This window comes from Musa acuminata, chromosome BXJ1-9, assembly GCF_036884655.1.
Source record: "Musa acuminata AAA Group cultivar baxijiao chromosome BXJ1-9, Cavendish_Baxijiao_AAA, whole genome shotgun sequence".
NCBI lineage: Eukaryota > Viridiplantae > Streptophyta > Magnoliopsida > Zingiberales > Musaceae > Musa > Musa acuminata.
In genome coordinates, this window is record NC_088335.1 from 11,030,001 (window position 1) to 11,040,534 (window position 10,534).

General features: G+C 45.0%; 1 protein-coding gene across 2 annotated transcripts; it reads left to right on the top strand.

Moving 5' to 3' along the window:
• Positions 1–5,853: 5,853 nt before the first annotated feature.
• LOC135593186 (uncharacterized) lies at positions 5,854–10,143 on the top strand. Of its 2 annotated transcripts, XR_010479443.1 has the most exons (10): positions 5,854–5,990; positions 6,070–6,207; positions 6,291–6,342; positions 6,424–6,469; positions 7,288–7,383; positions 8,626–8,679; positions 8,752–8,817; positions 9,298–9,376; positions 9,472–9,766; positions 9,848–10,143. XR_010479443.1 is itself a non-coding variant. In XM_065083046.1 (9 exons), the coding sequence occupies exons 1-9, from the start codon at positions 5,937–5,939 to the stop codon at positions 9,547–9,549; spliced, it is 663 nt and encodes a 220-aa protein (XP_064939118.1). In that variant the 5' UTR covers positions 5,854–5,936; the 3' UTR covers positions 9,550–10,143. The 2 variants fall into 2 exon arrangements, 1 of the variants encoding a protein (XP_064939118.1); XM_065083046.1 differs by having other exon boundaries at positions 9,472–10,143.
• The last annotated feature ends 391 nt before the right edge of the window (positions 10,144–10,534 follow it).

Genomic DNA, 10,534 nt, shown 5'->3' on the forward strand with positions numbered 1-10,534 from the left:
CGGAGTGGAGTAATTATTGTTGGTCCGATCGGAACACAAGATTTTTATTGTGGGAATCTGAGACTTGATGCCCGGTTTTGGGTGTTCATACCATCCTGCCATGTGCAGTATGAGATCTGTGTACCGATAAGTCAACAAAGAAAATAAATAAATAAATCTTATTTATTTATTTTCTTATCTAATTGGTTAATTCGATTTTGATTTGAATCGAATCATGATCATAATAATATTAATTATTGTTATCGGGAAACAAAGTTGAGGGGTTATTATAATGACATCCTTTACCTCCTTCTTAGTTAGTAGGGCCTGATTCATGATTACAAAGGCCTCTCCAATAGTATGATTACACCTCATAGATCATTTACTTCCGGATAATGAAAGACTATTATTAGCGTTAAAAAATGGTGACTATTATTGATGAGGATAATAATGATGACATGACGTACCATGACGTCAACTATGACTGAACGACACTCTGCCCAAAGAAGACAATAATGTCGACGCGACATGCGCCGACGTCACCCGCTCTCAGACAACGACTTTGTCGTAGTCTGACCCATTATGCTTGACCAAGGAAGAGGACGACGACGACCGAGGCGCGCCCATACCCTGCGACGGTTCGGTCCTTCCCGCCACGCCAACACCAGTGTCAGACGTTACCAGGAGTACGAGTCTACCCCCTACAAGCGGGCACATCAGGGAACATTAAACTCCCCTATAAATACCCTCGAGTTCTAAACGATGAAGGGGGGACAAAAAGGCAGACAAAAAACTCCACTCCAAATCATCTAACTTGATCGTCGGAGGGGTCGGGCCGAGTTTCCGACCCGACCTGTGTGCTGGTACCAGGACGGGGTCGCTTCTTCCTGGCGCTGCGGAAAAGCCTTCCTCTCGACACCACGGCCTGACCGGACCATCGTAATCGGCAACCCGGGCGATCTCGAGGGGGGCCGTGCCAGATCCCCGTCATTCGGACCCCAACCAAGCCGCGTCGACCCCGAGGCCACTGCATAAAGTTGTTTGCACTAACAAATTGGCGCTAGAAGGAGGGTCTCCGAATGTCGAGCGATCAGCAGATCCACTCTGACGAACCCGCAGCTGTGGGGTTGCGTCCGGTCAGCACCCCGGAAGAACATCCCCTGTGTGATGAACCCCGAGACAAACGCCCTGCCACAACATCGGAGCGCTACTAGCGGTTGTTCAACGACCCGGGTTTATCGCCACCTGATGCCCCCGTCGGCCCGTCGCCTGTATCGCCCGAAGCCTTCCACGACCTCGCTCATCAAGTCCGAGCTCTAACGGGCGTGGTGCAAACTATCATCCCGCTCGTCTCCCAACCGACGCCCCCGCATATGACCCAGCCTCTGCAACAGCGGGAGCCCCCCACCCGGACTCATGCACCACTTCCCGAGCTCCCCGCTTCGCCTCGGAACCGGGCAGCCCAGCCCGGGAACCGAGAGGCGGAAGATACGGCGAGTCGCCCAAAGCCTGAGGCACTATCTGCGGACTCGACGAACGCCTTGCGAGCCCAATTGTGCCTTGTTAGTCAACGTCTCGACGAAGTACAACAGGAGGTTCGCAGGTCAAAGGGAGAGCTCGGGGCGGACGGACACCAAGGGTCCCCGTTCGCGCCCGAAATACAAGATCAAGTGATTCCACCACACTTTCGGCTCCCTTCGCTGGACGCCTATGACGGCGCCACTGACCCCGCGGACCACGTAGCCGCCTTTCGTGCCCAAATGGCGCTATACGGGACTTCTGACGCCTTGATGTGCAGGGCGTTCCCAACAACTTTAAGGGGGCCGGCCCGCACTTGGTACAGCGGCCTGAAGACCAGGACCATCACCTCCTTTGACCAGCTCGCCCGAAACTTCGAGCTCAACTTCCTGGCCTACGCTCGACCAAAGCCGTCTGTGGCGTTGCTCCTCAGACTCAACCAAAGGGAGGATGAGCCCCTCTCCCATTTTGTGAACCGTTTTACGATACAAATTCGAGGGCTCTCGGACGCTCACCCCTCTCTGTTGATGCAGGCATTAATGATAGGCCTGCGGCCTTCCAGGTTCTTCTGGTCTCTTGTGGAGCGACCCCCCATGACGGTACCCGAGATGCTCCAGCGAGCAAGCCAGTTCATCGTCGCCGAGACGTGGATGGCTGGGAGGCGTGACGAGCACAAGAGGGTCAGGTCGGAGCCACCCCGGCAGTAGCAACCCGCTGCACCACGGCGCAGGTTGGATCGATTTGACCCGCTGGCGCCAAGGCCCCCTCTCCCCACCTTAGGTTCGTCCCAAACAGAGATATTCCTCCACATAAGGGGGAAGGGACTACTCAAAGATCCCCACCCGATGAGGAGCCCGCGAGAACTTGCAGACCGGTCAAAGTACTGTCGTTTCCACCGGCAGAATGGGCATGACACTGAGCAGTGTCGTGAGTTGAAAAGACAGATCGAGGAGCTTATTCGTAGAGGGCACCTCGGCCAGTACCTTCGGCAGGAAAAGGAACTTTCGCCGCGCCCGGAAGGTCTCGTCGAACAGCACATCGACGTGATAGCAGGCAGACCCACATCTGGCGGGAGCTCCATGACCGGAAGGACGGCGTACGCCCGAGCTGCCCCGGCTCGGGGGCAATGAGCGTGAATTCCGCCGGGATACCGTAACGATCCCGAAGGGAGCCGAGCGACAGCTCGCTCACAGTTGAGTCGAGGTCGTGTGGCCATATTAGCGATTCAAGGGCTTTGACAGCCCTTTCCTCGGACGATGAGCGAGGACTCGTCGGCAATGCCCTCTCTCCGATAGTACCGGAAGCGGAAGGCGAGGAAGAAAAGGGCAGAGAAAGAGAAGCCATCCTTACCAAGTCTTGGAAAGGAAGGTAGGGCAACCGATGGGTACGAAACAAGGTCGCCCGAAGAGAGGGTTGAGCAAATGCAGGTACCAGGACGTGCAGGAAGCCGACGGTGCGCTATTTATAGGCCACATCCCGCCAAAACGGCGACCCTTCCTCTCCTGAAGTACGCTGCGAAGACGTAAACGTCACTTCGTCATAAATATAGCCTGACGTGGCGACCAACTGTCGCGCGGTGCGAAGTACGGAGGCGCCAATCATATCAGCCTCGAAAGCCAACGACTTCCAAAAGGGACGGCCCCTTGAGCTTCCTCAGGAAGAAAACAACCTGGCCGCTTATGCCCGCCCACGGCTGAGCAATCGGTCATTGACCGAAACAAAGTTGCTCCTCGGCCTCATGTCGCCTGAGACCACCTCCTCGGCGTGGCCTGCCCGCCCAAAACGTGCTCCTCAGCCTCATGTCGCCCGAGTCCACCTCAGCGCGGCCTGCCCGCCTAAGTCGTGTCCCTCGGTCGTAGACTATCGAGTCCACCTCAAGGCGGCTTGCCCGCCTGGGTCGTGTCCCTCGACCTTCGCCATATCCCTCGGTCATAGATTGTCGAGCCCCCCTTAGGGCGGCCTCTCGACCCGAGCCACGACCCTCGGCCATAGACTGCCCGAGTCCACCTCAGCGCGGCCTGCCCGCCTGAGTCGTGATCCTCGGCCTTTGCCATATCCCTCGGCCGCATGATGCCCGAGACCACGCCTGCGCGGCCTGCCCGCCTGCGTCGTGCTACTCGGCCGCATGATGCCCGAGACCACACCTGCGCGGCCTGCCCGCCTACGTCGTGCTCCTTGGCTCCATGCTTCCCGAGACACACCTGTGCGGCCAGCCCGCCTGCGTCGTGCTCCTCGGCTCCGTGCTTCCCGAGACACCTGCGCGGCCAGCCCGCCTACGTCGTGCTCCTCGGCTCCATGCCCCCGGGACACACCTGCGCGGCCAGCCCGCCTGCGTCGCGCTCCTCGGCTCCATGCTTCCTGAGATCACACCTGCGCGGTCAGTCCGCCTGTGTCGTGCTCCTCGGTTCCATGCTTCCCGAGATCACACCTGTGCGGCCTGCCCGCCCGAGACGTGCTCCCCGGGCTCATGTCGCCTGAGACTACCGTGCTACCGGAGGATGAAGCCATGCCTTAGACTCCCCCCTATGGTAACAACCGACTCATAGCTTCTTCCGGGGGGGGGGGGGAATATGATGAGGGTAATAATGGCGACATGACGTGCCACAATGTCAGCTATGACTGAACGACACTCTGCCCAAAGAATGCAATAATGTCGACGCGACATGCGCCGACGTCACCCGCTCTCAGACAACGACTTCGTCGTAGTCTGACCCATTATGCTTGACCGAGGAAGAGGAGGACGACGACCGAGGCGCGCCCATACCCTACGGCGGTTCAGTCCTTCCCGCCACGCCAACACTAGTGTCAGACGCTACTAGGAGTACAAGCTTGCCCCCTGCAAGCGGGCACATCAGGAAACAGTAAACTCCCATATAAATACCCCCGAGTTCTAAACGATGAAGGGGGGGACAAAAAGGCAGACAAAAAACTCCACTCCACATCATCTAACTTGATCGTCGGAGGGGTTAGGCCGAGTTTCCGACCCGACTTGTGTGCAGGTACCAAGACGGGGTCGCTTCTTCCCGGCGCTGCGGAAAAGCCTTCCTCTCGACACCACGGCCTGACCGGACCACCGTAATCGGCAACCCGGGTGATCTCGTGGGGGGCCGTGCCAGATCCCCGTCATTCGGACCCCAACCAAGCCGCGTCGGCCCCGACGCCACGACATAAAGTTGTTTGCACTAACAATTATGTTTGTTTGTGACACCAATATATTATTTTATTGAAAATATACTCATCAGTGTATTAGACTAAATTAGGATGTTAAGCATATTTATAATATGTTTTTATAGCTTTGTGCTCTGCAAATCTAACCATTAGATCAAGCTATCGATCAATACATTACTGATGCCGACTCTTAGGATTGCAAGGATTACAACTCTAAAATTGCAACTAACTTTGGTAAGAATAAGATTAATAGCTGACGTATGCGACCGAGTTATATTTGTACTTCATCTTGTTTCTAATATTTTTTACATATTTATATAAAATTAGTTGAGTATCAATAGTATTAGATTATAGAGGTCGATTCGGATCCAATCGAGATTCGTCTTTGGGTCTATCTCAAAGAATTCAGTATTAGGTTTCATATCGTTTTTATTATTACCAGGTTTGAAGAATTTAGTTATTTGTCAAATTTATCACGCGATAAAAGATTATTGAGTTTAAGGTTATGATTAATATTACGGGCAATTAAGTGCTTCTTCTAGTATTAAATGAGATCATGAAATCTTAGAATTTCGAGAGTCACAAAATAACAAATTTGATGAGTGAACCTATGTTAGCGCCATGTTATCAATCCCTCATCATGTGTTGTCCAAAATGTTGATTGGATGTCAGCCCAATTAGGATCCAAGTATTGGTCAGGAGAGGTTAGAATTAATGATATATTTATCATGTATTTGATGAGGTGGGATATTCGATCCTTAACGTCTCATTGTCCCCGTATGATCAATTCAATTATTATATCTGATATATTAAAACATAAAAATAAAAAATAAACCATATGAACCGGTCAAGTTATATAAAACTAATTTGGTTTTATAATATTAACTTTTATTATTTGTTTAACAGAGTATTTACTTCTAAAAAAATAAATTAAAATTGATAATAACACATGGATTGCCACCAATGTAAAAATAATGTCGGGCCATATTATCATTTTTATTATTTTTTATACTTTTTTTTCTTTAATTAGTTTTAATATTTTTGTATTGTTATTATATATAAATTGAAACCATTTAATATATTTTAAATATTTTAAATTGACCCACCGGTTTGACTTATTATACGGTGACGATAACTATGAGATAAAATAATATGATTTTTAATAAAAAAATATATATGCCGTTTTGTACCTTTCGGTGAATTGTGGGAACTAACATGTATCATCCCGCTCTTGGCCGCGTCTCGCCCTTCGTCTTCCCATCGCCGGCCCAATGTCCTTCTCGCCACCACTGCGGTGCTTCCGGATCCCGTCACCATTAGTCTCGGTAAAGGTCCCTCCACGGCGGCAGTCTTAGGCCCTCGTCGTCGCTCTCATATCTCTGCTAATCGAATCCCTTGGCACAGCGCTGCGTTCGATCATCGCCGTGGAGCTGTTTTAGGGTTTCGGCCGGCGCCTTAGGTAGAAGGTCGTCCAGTTCTTCTTCTTTGCGGAGAATCGTGACTGCCAATCTGGGCTTCGATAACGAGCCTGGCGATGGAAAGGTTACTGGAAAGCTTTAATACATCGAATTTGGTGGACCTTTAGTTATTTTCAGCGGCTGTTACCCTATTAATCTTTCTTATAGGTGGAGGACGCTCGTGCTGGGGATGTGAAGGAACTGTCTTCTGATATCCGTGGTAATTTTGTCTTGTCACATGCTTTGGGAGTCTTATTTCTTCTATTTTGGTTGGAACTTATGATAATATTTTCGTTTTCAGATAGAAAGAACGGGAAGAAATCGTTAAAAGCATTTTCACCAAATGAGTAATTTACTTTTGCACCGTCAAAATTTTGAGAAATCGATGGCTTCTAAGCTTCTAATCTTTGTTTTAGTCTTGTAACACGTACAATGGTATGTATTATGTGGAGACATCTTAATGTGTTTGAAGATTTTATTTTGTTGTTCCACTTGACAACATTATGTGAGATAGTATTCTGTTAGGATAATGAAATTTCAAGAAGAAAAGGAACAATGTTAAGTGGGAGGCCGGTAGAACGTTGGTAGACAATTAATGAGATGATAGTTTATCAATGTGATTTGTTTATGAAAGATCAGTGAAAGATTTTTTTTTCCTTGACATGACCATATATTAATTCCATTCATTCTGCATAACTGCTTTTTATCTTTAAAATGATTGTAATTTATCCCTGAGAATCTACTCTACAAGAATTAAGGATGACAATCAGGGAGATATCATGTGTTTAACTAAAGAACCTACCGGGGAAAATACAGTACATTTCAGAAAAAAATTTAATGAAAATTCAATTAAAGCTTATTTTAGAGCACAGTTTTCTTGGAGTGGAACCTGTGGTCGCTCCCAGACCCCCTTCTCCAAGATGATATTTTTGCTTTTCTTACTATTGGTATGAAACTTCAGAGAAAATTAAGATCGTTTTAATCACAGCATTTCTATACTAGTTTTTTTTTTTTTTTTTTCTGACAAAGCACAATTTATCACCTGTTCTTTTGTTGGATGGAAAATTCTACTTCTGCGAAGTATTTAAAATATATGACTTTCATCTTTCAAATTGTTGATGTAAAAGTTTTCTGTTTTTGTTTAACTATGGTATTTGTTTTGAAGGCTACTGCAGAGGTTAAAGAGATATGGAGTTGCAGGAGTACTGTCCTATGGGCTACTTAATACTGTATACTATTTCACAACATTTTTACTGGTTTGGTGGGTTGAAAGTACCTTTTAATTTCCATAGCTTCCTTTCGATACCCTTAAACAGTTAAAAATGTGCTTGAAATATGTGTTTTGTTGAAAAAGTAATCATGTTTTTTTCCATCTTTCCAAATATAGTAAACTAATTCAACCTGTTTTGTCAGGATATATGCAATCTTTAGCTATGATGACAGCGATTTCGATGACTTGAGTGTCTTTTGAGTAATGAACTTGAGTTTTCCTAGGATTGATAGATTCATACATAGATGTTAGTTAAATAAGATAGCTTGGTATTGTACCTATATCATTTCAGGAAATCTTCAATCTGCTTGGAAATATCTCTCCTAGTTTGCCATGATGCTTTTCTCAAATGAAAGGCTTGTAAAATAACTGTTGGTTTCTTTAGTTGTCTAGGCGTGAAGTTTTTTTTTTTATCCTCATGAAAAGATTATCAATCAGATTCTGGAAATTGATAGCTCAAACATAGCCTGGAATACTTCTACTGAAGTATTTCCATATTGTAGCAAGAAGTTTTGCCTGCAATAGACTATGTGCTGCAGAAGTGAATTTTCAATGAACTCTAACTTTAAAGTATATTGTGTAATTATGATGTAAAACTCCATATAAAAGGAATTGTGATGCAGCAAACTATAAGTTTTAAGTCATTGTTGGCTGCTCATTGTGCACTTACATTTCTGTACTCTTTAGAAATATTTCAACTATTCGTCATTTTGTCTAATAAGAAGGATCTAGATGCTTTTGTCATAGAATTAATGTACATAATTTCAATCTGCCAACACCCACTTTGTGCTTATGTTTAAGAGAGAACACTAACAGTCGACTTAGGAAATAAAAAATATAGATGTTTTTGTTAGGATTACCAGGTTGCAGAACTAAATTGACTACATCTTTCTTCCGAGGAGGCTTTTCATTCGACTCTCTTTTTGCGTACTTATTTGTCTAGGAACAAGCCCACTTATAGATGGGAACAATTATCGGTATTTTCTGCATATAATCTAATTGTATGAGTTGCTTTTTCTATTACATGAAAGAAGTTTTATTAATTGGTTGATATAAGGGTAGTGACCCTCATATATCCTATAACTTCAGTATGCGTAGCTTCTCCAGAATGAACAGGATCCATGTCCACTCAACAGATGTACCTTTTTTTAAAGAAGTTGCTTCTCTTTATGAGATTTCTATTTGTAGAAGATTTTGGAGGAGCTGACCTACTGGAGTTGCTTCACTTGGTAGGTTTTATATTGCCCCGGCACCTGGAAAAATGGGCTACGCTGCAGCAGTTGAAAGGTGATTAATTATGTTCTTCTGCTTTTGGTGTAAGCATGCTCAAATACTGTTGGCACTATATCCTGAATACAGGTTCCTGAAACTGCTGGTGACGATCTGGGCTGGGAGCCAAGTCACCAAGATTGTACGCGCAGGAGGGTAAGATGATCTTGCCTGCGGTATCTGAAGAACTATCATATCTTTCCAATATAAATGATGGATGTGATAGGTTAACTTGCTTGTTAGGCCCTATCTATATGTCCAATAAGAAAAAGACATACTGTTTGGATAATGGTTTGCAATACCGTATCGTACCGTTTGGTACGAGCGGTATGTACCGGTCCGATAGAAGACTGGTATGAGTGATACATTTAGTGTACCATGTGTCGGTAGTACAGCTACCATACCGATAGCCGATCAGTATATCGGTACAGTACGATATTGAGAACTTTGGTTTGGATGCATCTTGACTCACTGTAACAAGGGATAATTGAGCATCTAATTTGTTTTGATACTAGTTTATTACAATATTATCTGGATTTCCTGGTCGTCTGCCATGTTTCTAGATCTACTAAAACAATGCCATATGGAGTTAGATTCTTTAATTCATGGACCTAACTTTGTGTTATTTGCTTGAAGGGCTCTTGCATTAGCTCCTTTTGTTGACCGAGGACTATCCTGGTTCACAGTCAAGTTCAAGTTCGAATCAAAGGAACAGGTGAGATGAAGATTCAAACTTAGACGTACGTTCCTCAAGTTCACTCTTTAGTTTTCCGAGACTAATTACTACTGTTCTCCATCCATCCGTTTCAGGCATTTGCAGCAATTGCAGGTTTGTGTTTCGGCCTGGCCCTTCTTCTGTTCTTTGGATTGACCTTGCTTTGGGCATAGCTGCCTTTTCTTCATTTGTTAGAGGCGTTTCAAAAATATGCAAGAGATCAAGTATTTCTTAATCAGACCCCTGAGACTGAACAATACGAAATTTTTTCATGTTATGGTTGATAAAAATCATATAATTATTTTCAAGATGCTCAAATTCTCTCAATGCCACCTTTCAAGTTTGGTCTTCTTTTGTGTGGCAAGCCTTTGATGTCGGTCTCGGAACATGGTATGTGGAATTAAGGTTTGCTATTTCTCTTGGAATTTTTTCCCTGTAACTAATTAAACATCTTAAGATTGGCTCCTACAGTGAATTGTCCAAGTCATTAATTGTACTAGAGACCAAAGTCCAAACGCTGCAATTCTCAGAAGCCATCAAAATGAAGCAGAAGCCACATTCCGAATCATTTAAATGTGCTACGTGGTGCAAGGTTATGATGCTTTGTCTTAAAGCTAATTGCAGTTTCAACGAAAACCTGTTGTTGACTTTATGTACTCGGTAGGATTTGACAGATTAGGATCGACCAAGAATTCTCAGTGGTCGCATTGTGAAACGGAGGCCTCTTTTGAAATATTTAATTCCTTGACACTGAAATTAATTTTCCAGTTATTCAGTATCTTCGCAGTGCAAGGTTATGTTCTGTAGGCTGATTGCAGTCTCTCGACCAGAAGGCACAGCCAGCGAAGGTTGGATAGGTAAATAAATATATGACAAGTTTTGGTAAATTTAAAAAAATTATCATTTTTTTATTCACTTTCTCTGTAGTGAACATTCACTAGAGGACAACTGAGAGACATCATTCAATGTATTTTTCTTTATATTTTTTTTCACCAAAATCTAGTGATATTTATAAAATAATCATATCTTAGCTTTTAAGATTTTTTTTTTCTGTTTTCTCTATATTAGGATTTATTGTTTTCTAAGAACATTAGTTCTATGAATCTAAAAAATACATGTCATTGGTTTGATATTGGTGTATCAATCTCACTTGTCAAA

Bases quoted from the DNA above. Each gene is read 5' to 3' on its own strand.
- LOC135593186 (XM_065083046.1), top strand. From the start codon at position 5,937: ATGTCCTTCTCGCCACCACTGCGGTGCTTCCGGATCCCGTCACCATTA. The intron at 5,991-6,069 runs GTAAAGGTCCCT...CCCTTGGCACAG, and splicing joins TCCCGTCACCATTAGTCTCG to CGCTGCGTTCGATCATCGCC. The intron at 8,818-9,297 runs GTAAGATGATCT...ATTTGCTTGAAG, and splicing joins AAGATTGTACGCGCAGGAGG to GGCTCTTGCATTAGCTCCTT.